Source organism: Amaranthus tricolor, chromosome 11, assembly GCF_026212465.1.
Source record: "Amaranthus tricolor cultivar Red isolate AtriRed21 chromosome 11, ASM2621246v1, whole genome shotgun sequence".
Taxonomy (NCBI): Eukaryota; Viridiplantae; Streptophyta; class Magnoliopsida; order Caryophyllales; family Amaranthaceae; genus Amaranthus; species Amaranthus tricolor.
This window is the reverse complement of record NC_080057.1, coordinates 27,174,251-27,187,855: the sequence shown is the minus strand read 5'-3', so window position 1 is coordinate 27,187,855 and position 13,605 is coordinate 27,174,251. Positions and strand designations below refer to the sequence as shown.

Below are 13,605 nucleotides of genomic sequence, written 5' to 3'. Positions count from 1 at the left end.
TTATTGCCACAAAGAATAAATCGGATGTTGCTAGACTTAAAAAATTTCTTAGCTCAGAATTGACATGAAAAATTTGGGTCCAGCTAAGAAGATTTTGGGTATGGAGATCTATAGGGATCGGGCTAGAGGTAAGCTTTTCTTGACTCAGAAAAGTTACATCGAAAAGATTTTATCTCGTTTTGGGATGGAGAAGTCGAAGCCTATAAGTACACCAACATCTGTGAGCTGCAAATTGTCTTTATCTATGTCACCTTAAACTGAAGAGGAGTTGGCGTATATGTCTAGAGTCCCTTATGCCAACGTTGTTGGTTGTTTGATGTATGCTATGGTCTGTACTAGGCCGGATATTGCGCATGTTGTTTGTGTTGTGAGTAGGTTCATGAGCACTGGAAGGGGGTGAAAAGGATTTTTCGTTATTTAAGAGGGACAGCTGATATTGGTCTTGTGTATGGGAATGATAAGGAGTGTTTGGTAACTGGATATAGTGATTCTGATTATGCAGTTGATGTGGATACCAGGAGGTCGATGACCGGGTATGTGTTTACTTTGGGTGGTTTAGAGGTTAGTTGGAAGTCTACATTGCAGTCTTAGGTTACGTTGTCTACTACTGAAGTTGAGTACATGGCTCTAACTTCTGCAGCTAAGGAGTCTATATGGCTCAAAGGCCTTGTAGGTGAACTGGATATCGCACAGGATTTTGCTACGGTGTATTGTGATAGTCTAAGTGCCATTTGCTTAGCTAAAGACCAAGTACACCATGATTGGACCAAGCACATTAATGTCAGGTATCATTTCTTGCGTACTGACTAGAGGGTAAAGGTAAAGAAGATCGGGATCGCTGACAACCCAGCTGATTTCTTTACTAAGTCTGTTCCATTTAATAAGTTTAAACATTGCTTAGACTTGCTAAATATTGATTACTATGTGATGTAGTAGGCCCTTAGGGGCGGTGTTGGGGAGCTCCTGTTGAAGGCATGTTGGCCTTAAGGTGGAGCTTGCCCGGGGCTTGTGATGCAGGTGGAGCATTATGAGTTGTTATACTTGGTGATGAGTATGTGATGGGTCTTTGTTGGAGACTTGTTGGGATGAGTCTTGGTTGAAGACTTATCGGGATGTACGGCTTATGCATGAGCTTTGCATCGGCTTCTGGCTTGAGATATGTTCACTGTGTGTTGATGAGATTGTTTGCTGAATACGAGTTTTCGTCAAGGTGGAGATTGTTGTTAATGGTGACTCAAATTGAAGAAGATGAGTATGGGTCAAAGAGGAGGTCCGCGGGGCGCGGAGAAACTGTTGCCTCAGTCCGCGGGGCGCAGAGTGCGTTTGTCTCCATTTCGCGGCTCGCGTAGTTGTACACGGCTGGCGAAATGGCGGTTTCTTTTCACAGGAGGTGTCTTTTGGGACGGTTACTTGTGTTTATTATGTAATAACTTCCTTTTATTGGGCATTAGTTTATAAAATCCCATTTTAGGATTAATACATAATGATTCACAAATTGAGAGAGATCACAAGAGAGCTATTAATTTTTGAGTGTGATTGAGATTTATCTTGTAATTCTTTGCGATCATAGTGAAATTATTTGATCTTGGTGTCGGTGGATGTAGCTATCACATTGATAGTGAACCACGTTAAATCTCTGGTGTCAATTTCTTATTGTTAAATTATTGTTTATTGATTCTTGCTTCCGTTGTCGCATAACATATATTTTCTGCATATTAACACTTCCTTTTCAACTTATTGAGCATGATTATATTTTTTTGGCTTCTTGTAGGCCTTGCCCTTAGAATGAAACAATGAAATTATCTTGTTGGCCAAAATTTAGTGTTTTATATATGCCATTAATGAATCCTTTTGTTTGCAGTGGGTATAAAATGTTTATGAGCTTACAATGTGGTCGATGGTCCTTGTCTTACTTCTTTGCAGGGAAGAAGAAAGTTAAAGGATTTGCATTACTTCATGATCTGCAAGGTGTAAAATTCCTTTTGAAACGAATACGATTCAATGCTATATTGTCGTCAACCGACAATGGTGCTTTTGATTTGGGTAATTTTCGATTATTTTGTTTTACGCTTTTGTTACCGATATTGTTTAATGCTGGGAAAGAGAAATTTTTAACTAATACTAAACCCTTTTTTGAGGAACATAATCATACTCTAAATTCGGGAGGCGCTTTTCAAGTGTCTTGTATTTGTTGAAGAAAATCTTGGCTTCTTGACTAAAATTATTGAAGTGCAGAAATTAATCTTATCAATTTCTTTGTAATTCACAAGTTTTAAAAATATTTAAACTTTTTGTTGAAGAAGTAAGGTATTTTCAAATTTGGCTTCTTGACTTAGATTATTGCCCATATTCGTTTCTTATTTGGTTGCCTTTTTATTTTTGATTCTATTACAATCTTTAAAGTTTATATCTTTCTTGCATTTACTACTGTGTTGGAAGATGAATTGCTGGCAAGTCAGAATTAAGTATCAATACTGTGGAAATGTTCATAGACTATATTCTTCGTTGTGTTTACAAATGGCTATCTTCTTCCCTTTCTCTCCTCCTTTGCATCCTTCCACCTCCATTAATGCAGAACTTTCATTGTTATTGCTGGTGATTGGATAAAGATGCAATCTCAACCGCTGGATTTGTTGATTGTTTGATCTTTCTTTGAAATTTGATTCATTATGTGGAATTTTTCGTGCTTGTTGATTATTTGCTTGGGTTTCATGTATTGGTACTACTTTAGTGCTCATGATTGTTTGCTCAATTGCTTGGGTCTATATTTTTCTTCATGATTTCTTTGTTACTACTTTAGTGCTCATGATTGTTTGCTCATTTTTTTAATTCTGATTTGTGCATTGGTGTGAAGTGATAACTTCAATCAATGTGCAGTTGTCCAATGGACAGCAAGGTGATAACTTATGAAGTTGATGATGAGGATGAGAAAGAATTAAGAAGACAATGAAGACGTTCGTTTTGCCTTTAGCTGTGCTTCGTCGATGTTAATTGAAACGCGTAAAATATTATCCTGAAACTCGAAAGTACAAGTAGTTATCTATAAAATGTGGTTAAAGGTTTGACAAGATTCACAAATATGCAAATGAATAGTGTTTTAACCACAAAGCTGCCATGTCATTGCCCAGTCATTTGCCAACTCAGCATATTTCCTTATTGATTCCCGTCCTTTGGTCTGTGGCTTTGCATTTGCTTTGCCATCTCTTCTTCCTCTACCCCATCTGAATATCCTTCCCTTCTCCATCTTCTCTATATATATCATACAAGTATGTAAAGTGTGCACAATATATATATATATATATATATATATATATATATATATATATATATATATATATATATAAAACGTCCATCATATGGACCTCAACGTTGATTGCAAATTTGCATATTTTTTCCTTCAATGGTCCAAAATCTATGAAGGAGAGAAGAGATGAAAAGTCTATTCTCGGTGTCCTATTAAATTTGCTCAATAAGTATTTGGTGTAAAACCAAAGAAAAATAAGTAAATTAATAATCACAAATTCATACTTGAAACGGTCTTGAGTAAAGATGCGTCTCAAATAGACCGGCGTATTATTACAAAAAAAAAAAAAAAAAAAAAAAACTACAAAAACACGCATATTGTGTAACCTATTTGAAGTTGGTGACTTGGTGTTATAACCTACTGAAGTTAATATTATAACCTATTGAAGTTGGTATTATAACCTATTAGAGTTGGCATTATAACCTTTTAAAAGTTGGTATTTGGAGTTAGGCATTTTAACCTATTAAATTGTTGTTTCAACCTTTAGTTTTTAACCTATTGAAGTCAGTATTATAACCTATTAAAGTTGATATTTTAAGTAGGCATTTTAAGTTGATATTTTGAGTAGGCATTTTAAGTTATTAAATTATTGTTTTAACCTTAAATTGCTAACTTATTGAAGTAAGTATTATAAACCTATTAATTTAACATGTTAAGATGAGTAGTCTATCAAAATTTTTTAAAACTCAATCAGAGTATCACATGAAGCTTCAAGAACAACGATTTTTAGGTAACATATGGATCTAGTGTAAATACTCCTACTTGAATAGATAAAAAAGAATACTATTCCTATTAATCTTTCGTTTGTATATTTCATTTTAAAACTTAATAGTAATAAAGCATTGATCAAATTCAATTGTAGCTTAATATTCAGTAATGATGGAAGTCAAAAGACAAGTTATACAGATACAGTCGCAAGTCACAAATTTTGCTGTACAAACTAAGTGTGTGTAAATCAGATGTACAGCCTGATGGAGAATATGTCGCACACACCAACAGACAACACTATTCCGCAGTTTGATATACTATCTATTAGTCTCCATGTTTCATAGTTTGAACATAATATTTCAACATCTAACCGCTTCTGGTGCAGAGTTGCAGTAGGGTGTATTCAAGCAGAGCACTTTCGTAAACGTTAGACACACACTAGCAAAACCTAATCCGATTATCATACCAAAACTGCACTTTGGTCGATCTAACTTCACTGCTCTCGCTACTATACTTCCGAATATTGGAAGTAAACCCCCGCATGCAACCACCATCAAGTGGTCCAGCCCGTTATAGTCTATCCCTGTTATTATAGCTCCGATTGCTGACACTGGGCCCACCAACCCAATAAATGTTGCAGCTGCAAGCGACCCATGCCAGTTATCTGTTGCCGCCAAGATGCTACTCGCTGCAGCAGCTCCACGGATTAACCCATGTAGAGACACAGGAAGAACTATATACTGTCCGATCCCGTAGGCTTTTGGTGCTGCAACTCCCAGCGCAAGGCCTTCTGCCAAAGCATGGAAAGCGATTGCTGTGCATGATAAAAATGACTGAAGTGTTAAGGCACTCAATGAACAGCCGGTAACAGAGAGCACGGAATTGCTCGAATTCCTCTTTTGTTTAACCACGTTCAAGATGCTGGAAGTTAGAACATGTACGATGATGGCTCCCAATGCAAGTAACATTAACAGGGGAAGAAGCCCCATTTTAGAGGATAAAAGTAACTGGATAGGTCGCCAAGCGCCGAGGACAAAAGCAATTCCACAAGCTAGACCAGTCAACAGTGCATGCTGGAGATGAAATGCAACAGCAAATGCAACAAGGACGAAACCACCAAGTAGAGGCCCTAAGCCAAAAAGTAACGAGATGACAAAGCCAGAAACATCTTCTGATCTGTAAGGACACACAAGAAACAAGCTATGTATAAATACTAATGCACAGCAGCCAACAAATACACTTCAAAAAAAGACCAATGAGCTGCTTTAAGATGCTATACCACGAGCAAACAAAAGCAGCAACCAAAACATAAAATTTTATAATTAGATATAAAATGGATAGAAAATGCTCACTTATAGTTACTACTGAAATTTTGAAAGACATAGCCTAGGGCTTCCATGAATGCCACAGATAGTGTAGCTGCTGAAGCTACTTGAGATGAGGAGGCTTCCTGTAAACACAAGATGACAAATAACTGGTAACCTCCCAATTTCATACAGTGAAATTCAGAAGCTGAGTTGATAAAGAATAAGTTAAGACCTTGAACGCATCTGGAAGAACTTCTGCAATAACCATCCAGATCATACATCCAGCAGCAAAGCCAGTACAGAATGGCAAGAATTTGTTGAACGCATCAGCACAGACAAATGCTGGTACTGCTACTAAGGGCTGCAGTTTAGACAGATTACAAATCAAATGAGTTTACTCTCGTCATCCATACAAGAAGGTATGCAGGACAATTATCCCCTTAGTACTCTCCAAACAAGTGCAACCAACAGGCAAAAAACACCTTTCCAAGGTGCAGTAGGTATAAAATAAAGAAAATGTATCAGGAGAATGACAAAGCAAGATGGGGTAACCCTTTTTTCTCATCACATGTACATTAATCTGATCCATAGAAATTCATGAAAAAAACAAGTAAAATGCAGATTTGGAAGGACAGTAATAATTTGAGTAAGCTAAAATGCAACCACAAGGCATCATTATCATCATTATGAAAGTCATCATCAGGCTAAATAACAAGATTAGTTGTATACTTGTTTTATTCCACTCAATCCTTTGAGCTTAAGACTGGTGCACAGCAACATCATAGAAATGCCAATGTTATCTATTAACTTTCTATTTTCTATTCATCTTGAAAGTTGTTAACATGCCGCATGTGTACTTTCGAGATGGTAGTGTACTTGCATTGCTTCACTCAATTAATTAGGCTTGCTTTTGACGCGAGGAAACATACAGGTGTCCATCCTATTATTATCTTTTGTGGGATAGCTTACTATATGATAGTACAAAAATGAGGTAAGAGTCGCAATTGCGGTAAAGACATGGTGAAACGGTAGCGGGAGTGATACAATTATCGTAACGCAAAATATTGGCGGAATCAAAAGTCCTTGTAACAGCCCAAAACACTTTTCACGCGGGAAATATCGGTTTTATTTTGAAAACCTTTACAATATGGTCGATGCATTGTGATGCGACCTTATTTTCGCACTATGATATGATCTCTTAACATCTACTCTGCAGTCATTAGCTTAACTTTGTGCTCTGTATAATTGAGAGAGAATTTGAAAGCAATGTTCAAGGTCATCTTCATTCAATTATTAAGGAAAGGCTATTAAAAAATATTTTTCCAGTAAGAAATTAAAATAATTGCAAACAACATAAATTAATACCTGAGGCAAGGAGGTCAGCACACTCCATAGCATTGCATTTTGAGGAGAAACCCCCTTAGAGGCGAGCATCATACTGACAGCCAATCCTTCTGGTATATTGTGAACAGCAATAGCTAAAGTCACTAGAAGACCTTGTGATAAACCTCTTGAACCAGCAAATGAAACACCAACACCAGCACCCTCCCCAAAAGCATGTAGTGTCATGATACCAATCACAAGAACTACTCTTGCTGCATCTGCACCTTTTAAGTCTAGCATGTTTACCTCACCATACCGATCTAGGACCTGAATGCAATATATAATAAGCATTCTGATTAGAACTCAAGACATCGATCCAAGGTTCAGATATAGCACAAAGAACAATAAAACACTTTGCAAAATGTTGGAAAATATCAACGAGGAAAAGAATTTGGTTTTAGTATGATAAACAATTCAACAATAACTTAGCCAAATTATTTGTGTTTTGATGTTTTGAGTATAAACTTACACTCGAAAGCACTGCATATGCAAAAGGCTTTTACTACAAACCTTTAGATCTCAAATCACACTCAAACACAATAACAAACAATAAGTTGCCCGTTACACTCTCTAGATGCATATGAAGTTCGTTGGCTCTCTGCTTCAACAGCATCAACAATTCATGAAAGCTCTAACACTCCTACTTAACCTTTTCTATTGGGTAATCTCTGCTGATTTTTAATGGGTCATTAACATCTTTCTTCACTAACATAGTGTTTCTAGGTGCATGCCATCTAGAGGTGCCGCAAGACGCAATGTAGTTGTCAATGAAAAATTGCCTTTTGGTTCACCATCATGAGATGTGACTAGGTTTAATTCTACTCCATAAGCCTACCGTAAACCCTCCTTTTTTACTCGGGCTTGAGGACAACAATGAGAAAAATTTATTACAAGAAAGATTTAAAGGATTTTATGTAGATGTCCTATGCATGAAGTCATAGGTTAAAATCAAGGGAGAAGCATTTGCCTTGTTCCTTGGTCCTTGGGCCTAGGCCTCTTAGAGAGGTTGAGAAAGCCACCTTATGATCCTCCCGGGCTAGGGTCATGAAAGTGCACAGGCCTAGTGGGTGCAAGTTCCATTGATAAAAAAAAAAAAACAATGACAATGTGTAAATTCATTGACAGCATGGTCTAAAAACTCCGGATAGGAACGGTTTCAAAAAAGAAATCATAGCAATGGATAAACAAATATTTTAGGAATTAAAGCCATAAATAACTGAACGTTATCAAAGAAATGAAAATTCTCACCTTCTTACAAAGTGAAATGAATATAGCACCAGACAATATCCCAAAGACAACCCAGCTTCCATGACCATATTCCTGGCCTTCCTGTATAAGATCAAAGCTTGCAGCCAGCATGACCCCAGCAGCCATTCCATTGCATAATCCCTCCCATCGAGGATCAAGCTCAACGAAAAAGAATGGAATTGCCCCAAAACCACTAGCAGCAGCCATTGCTAATGTAAATAAAGCAACTGTTGTGACAGAAACTTTAGTGTTCCCACCTTTCCCCTCATTAAGATTGCTGGAAGTGGACTCAGTACTGAAGACATCTTTAGCACCTGTGCCTTCGGTAACATCATTTCGAAAATCTTTCAACGGTGCAACCCTTAACCTCTGACTACCAACCTTTCCAGACTCCGCCTTGACATTACCACCAAGAGCCACAAAAATGAAAAATAGTAAGAGGACCTGCTTAAACATGGACTTCATCCCTGAACAAGTCCTCCAAAAGATTATTCAGCTCCAAATTCACAATTTCATGTTGCTATTAAAGGGAAAACTGCAGAAAGGCAATTAACATTCCATTTGTTCAAGATCACAGTGGATATGATAAGCAAGAAACAAATGGAAATAATAATGATTCAATATCACAGGTGATTACTTGCTTTGTTGTTGAAATGTCCCAAATTCAAGACCCTAAAAAGGAAAGAAACATCAAAATAACAATTTGAACATTCACAACAAATAAGTTTTATTTGAATTTGAAAAATGAATGTTACGGACTTGAAGGTAAAGCAATGATCTTTGTTTAGGGTGACAATCACAATTCACAACAATAGACAAATATATGTCTAGAACCCTAATCCCAAAAAAGAAAACGAAAGTAACAACAAAGTCAGTATCCAAATTGATAAAGTCATTCATTCAATTCAATGGTGATTAATCCATAATCCGAACCCCATGTCAAAATTACAGAAAAAATTAGCAGAAATTGCGAAGTCCAGTAGAAAATACAAGTATTTGGAACAGGATCCAAGAAAATTAAAAAACCCCAGATCGAGGTCCCAAAGAAATGCGAGCATGAGATTGGAAAAAGGAAGATGGATAATAAACTGACCTTCAACAAGAAAAATGGAGGGCACCCAGGTTGAAAGAAGCGGCCTTGTCAAACAATTAAAGGTTACGCGTACATTCAAAGGAAGAAATTACAAATTGCAAATTAGCAGGAATAAACCTGACAATTGATATACATGTAGATTGTAGACCAATTTTATATACACAAGCAAATACAATGAATTTACTACTAATTAATTAACAATTAATTTAATTAATTAATAGAGGAGATAAAGGATGAAATTGAATGAGAAAAAAGAAGAGAGAGAAATGAAAATGAAAAGAAGGGAGCACGTTGTTTTGATGTGAAAGTCCTCGTCGCGCTTTGGTCTTCCACACAAACACCAGCGGCAGATGCTAGGATTGATGAAGAATACTGATACCTTTTGTTAAATAGTTGAATAGATGATATTAAGTGTATCTGCCGGACGTGATCTTTAGTTTTAAGACCCTGAAAGAGGAGAAATCTCAATTACCACCGTAAACGAAGAACATGACAAAGCAATTAGGACCCCTTCAGAGGTCCAGACTCCTTGAAAAGGACGATTTAGCTCTCTTGAGGACTAAACCTACTCCTCAGCTAAGACTTAGAACTACATGACTCATAGAAGCAGTAGAGTCATATCAAAAGGACTCTAGCAAAAAATGAAGACTACAAATACCTGCAGGATGATTGATCCTGCAGAATGCTAACAACGGAAATGATGACGTGGTGGGAAGCAACTATAAGGCCGTGACAATTCGTCACATAATTTTCACCGTGGCTCACTCGTGTGGACACGGGAGACCCGTGGGCTTGAGCCTACAAATCCACAAGTCAAGAGCGTTGACTTGCACATACACTTGGTGAGGTTCATTATTTCCCAAAACCATATGGTAGTAGGAAGATTAGCTCACCCACTATATATGCAAGTCAACAACCCACTATTTTATCGATGTGGGATCTTGTCTCACATGTGAAGTATTTCCAACAGCAACAACAGTTATGCTCAAAAAAGCTGTCAACACTCGCATAAGGCAAGACACCACACTTACCTCGTACCCTACCCATATAGGTGTACTAAAAGACAGAGCGTGGGGACCTTGGCGTATGGATCGGTAAATCACCAAACGCCACACAGGTTTACAAAGTATTCTATTTTTCTCTCTACTGATCCCGCGAAAGATTCCATTTAATGTAAAAGCTTAAACTACCATTAGGGTTTTGGGAACCTCTCCTAAGGTCCACCACTATAAATATACAATGTCATGCATCACCAAGAAAAATGTAACTTTTACACTGAAACCCAAGTATTATCTCTCATACAAAAATAGCTCTAATTCCTTATAAACTTTATTAGCAATCATCTTAAAACTCTTACTGACTTAATCATCGGTGAAGGACCCCCGGAGGCTACCTTGTGCAGGAAAACATGGTGAAACAGTCGGAAAAGCAACTCAAATCTCCCCAGTAGTTCATATACGCTGTAAACCTTAAAAGACATTCTCTTCATCTTTGTTGAGAGTCCTACATCACTACTAGTTGCCCCATTGACCTTTTCCTACTAAGCTTGGATATGTGTTCTACATTTGTATTTTTTCCGTTTTAAAGTACTTGCAACATTTGCTTTTTCACGCGGTCTAATACACTAATTCAATCTTTAATATCTATAATTATGTATAATATAAAATTATAAAAATTTGATATTAATAATCTTTGCATCGAGGCGAATCAAACAGGATTCCACTTGATTATGTTTTAAGTTATAGATTACGAATTAATCTCAAATAAAGGGATATAAGTGAATACTGCTTGTTTTTCCAATGTTGCAACTATATTGGAACGGAGGAAGTACTACTATTGAAATACATCATTTCATGTTTATTGTCAAATTAAATTCTGTCATCTGTATATCATCATTATTATAGTGACATGAATTACTATATAAAAATATTTTTAAAAGCTAGTTGTGGGGCCGCGTGCTACGAATGTGGTCCCCCAAGTTACACTATTAAGTTTGATAATATTAGTTTGAAAGAAAAAGAAATGAATTAGTGTAAAATTCTGTTAGACATAATTGTGCATTGAAAAGCAAGATAATAAGTTGATATCAGTGGCTAAAATTTCCAAAAACCCAAGCATGCAGCAAATGCTCCCAAAGCAGCACTATCAGTGCCTAAATGTAGGGATCAAAGCAACCAGAAGCAGCTAGAACCAAGTATACCGAGCGAAAAGCTGATTCAAAATACACAAACAGCAATAATAAACAAATAGCACACATCCCAACTTGCCACAAAACCAGGCAGCTTCTTAACTTGTGGAATGGATAAGTACTTTTGTCCACATTAGTAATAAGAAAAATGTAGCATACTTGTCCAAAATACATGCTTTAAAAGGCAATGTTCAAAAACCAAGCAATTGTTTAAAAGTCCTAAAGAGAAAAGATATTGTCTATTACAATAGGTAGTGAAGATCATTAGGAGATGGACTCTTCTGGATTGGTTGAAGATTCAACCAAAGAGAAATCTAAGGTGCGACGCATTTTCAGTTCAGCTTCAGTTTGAGGTGTTACCTCCGAACTCTGAATAGATTCTGAATTAGGAACTAATGATGCGGAGCTTGGTAGCTGGGAGTTCAGGGGAGTGACGCTTGTAGCAGGAGTGGATAGCATAAGTGAGCTTTCAACTTTTCCAGATGGGGGAGTAAAGAATTGATCTTGTTTTCCATCTGTTTTTAAGACTGTTGTTGAAGGGCTTGTTGGGAGCAACAATTCTTTGTTTTTTGGTTCTTGTGAAGCTATTGGTTCCAGCGAAAGTTATTTTTGTACCCATTTCAGAACACCAATTTTTGCTAACGCCGTAGTAGGTCCAAGCTCAATGTATATTGGCTTAGTTCTAAGTGATTCTGAGATTTCTTGATAAGTGGTTATCTGATCCTGTTATATACAAACAGATGAATGAATATATAGATGAATGAAAAGATAGGGTTATGTAAATTCAGAGTGTATAGATGTAGTGACGTACTCAAGTTTTAGGAGCATATAGTTCACTAATTGTTTTTCCAAAGAGCTGTGCAATGGTGTTTATAAAGGTTGTGAGACTCATAGATCCCGTATCATCTTGGGCATCGAAACTGAGAGCTAATCTGAGATGTAAAACATGTATTACAATTGAACATAGCTTATTTAGAAAAATTATTTAGTTTTAGGAGTCTTTTGATGGGCCTGTTAGGATACATGATACATCTTTTATCAGTTTGATTAACACACTGTGATCATGAAAGACTTTGACAGCATCTTTTATGGTTTGTTAATGCAAGATCACATATGCAATATGAAACATAAATAGATGTATTGATCATAGTATCGTATTCAATTTGCATTGTATTAATTAAATTTTTAAAAGAGTTATAAAGCAAACCTTGGCATTGAGATGCTGTCTTTTTTGTGGCACCATTGGCAAGTAAAAAATTCATTCTTTTTTGTGTCGGTCTTTCTATTACAGCCATTGCAGCCTAGGAATTTCCGTATATCATCATAGCTACAATTGGTGACGAATGCTTTAATCCAATGCCTTTCATCCTGTATGGTATTTGCAACCTATATAATATCAAAGTTAGTCCAATATTTTTATATTTAAGAACAACTATTGTTTTAATGGTTATTTGATATCTTTGATTTGGTGTACACAAAGAGCATGAATCTAATAATAATGGAAGACAACATTAATATTGCTATGATAGTCATAATTCATAAGTAATCAAATATGGGAATTCTAAGATATACTGTTTTTTTCTTGATGGAAGCTATTGTTGTCATTTGTCACTTTGTTGATGAACTGCGGCTTTGCAAAATCTGTTGTTCGCGTTCACGAAGCAAGTCTGCATGAGAACAAGCCTTGCATAAATGGAAACCATGAGTTATTGTATATAATAGTCGATGTTATGTCAAGATTCCATGCGGGATACTTTACCATTTTCTTAGCGATTCTGCTTTTTCACCAGTTGGTGCTGTTATAATTGATGAGGACGTTGTTGTCGATAATCCAAATCCTAATAGTTGTAAAAGTGAGGTATTATCACAAACAATTAAAAATAATTGATTTTCTCACGGCGTAGATAATATATATATATATATATATATATATATATATATATATATATATATATATATATATTCAAATCTATCGTAAAAAAACCGGAAATTTGAGAAATTGTGGAAATAGTATAATAACTTGGTTCAAATTTCTGGGATGCAGAACCAGTGGGTGGAATGGTTGTGCGACTGTCAACGGTCATCTGGTATTCACCAGATTTCGAATGGTACCGCTCTTCCACAATTCGGATTGTTGGATTAGAAATACAGTATTCATGGTTCTGTTGTGTTAAATCCGCTTATGCATCAATATCATCATGAAAGAAGGTGGCCTTCATCAAATCACCCTAATAGCAAGTGGAATAAGAAAGTTATTTAAAGGTTGTTATGGCATAGAATTTTGTCATACATTTTCATCTTGGAATACCAGGCGTTAGGTATTTTATCTTTTCTGGTGATTGAAATGGCTTGGATTTTTCTATCACTTTTATCT

General features: G+C 36.3%; 2 protein-coding genes across 6 annotated transcripts; both read right to left on the bottom strand.

The window, feature by feature from the left end:
* Positions 1 to 4,120: 4,120 nt before the first annotated feature.
* LOC130826894 (putative zinc transporter At3g08650) lies at positions 4,121 to 9,863 on the bottom strand. 4 transcript variants are annotated; one of them, XM_057692522.1, is made up of 7 exons: positions 9,044 to 9,863; positions 8,588 to 8,622; positions 7,951 to 8,485; positions 6,685 to 6,969; positions 5,552 to 5,680; positions 5,365 to 5,462; positions 4,121 to 5,188 (listed from the first exon to the last, which is right to left on the bottom strand). In XM_057692522.1, the coding sequence occupies exons 3-7, from the start codon at positions 8,413 to 8,415 to the stop codon at positions 4,372 to 4,374; spliced, it is 1,794 nt and encodes a 597-aa protein (XP_057548505.1). In that variant the 5' UTR covers positions 8,416 to 8,485; positions 8,588 to 8,622; positions 9,044 to 9,863; the 3' UTR covers positions 4,121 to 4,371. The 4 variants fall into 4 exon arrangements, with proteins under 4 accessions (XP_057548505.1, XP_057548503.1, XP_057548504.1 ...); XM_057692520.1 differs by having other exon boundaries at positions 7,951 to 8,622; XM_057692521.1 differs by lacking the exon at positions 8,588 to 8,622.
* A 1,912-nt stretch (positions 9,864 to 11,775) lies between these two features.
* On the bottom strand, positions 11,776 to 13,095 carry LOC130826901 (uncharacterized). 2 transcript variants are annotated; one of them, XM_057692535.1, is made up of 5 exons: positions 12,991 to 13,095; positions 12,804 to 12,898; positions 12,439 to 12,617; positions 12,043 to 12,163; positions 11,776 to 11,954 (listed from the first exon to the last, which is right to left on the bottom strand). In XM_057692535.1, the coding sequence occupies exons 2-4, from the start codon at positions 12,834 to 12,836 to the stop codon at positions 12,043 to 12,045; spliced, it is 333 nt and encodes a 110-aa protein (XP_057548518.1). In that variant the 5' UTR covers positions 12,837 to 12,898; positions 12,991 to 13,095; the 3' UTR covers positions 11,776 to 11,954. The 2 variants fall into 2 exon arrangements, with proteins under 2 accessions (XP_057548518.1, XP_057548517.1); XM_057692534.1 differs by lacking the exon at positions 12,991 to 13,095 and having other exon boundaries at positions 12,804 to 12,950.
* Positions 13,096 to 13,605: the final 510 nt, after the last annotated feature.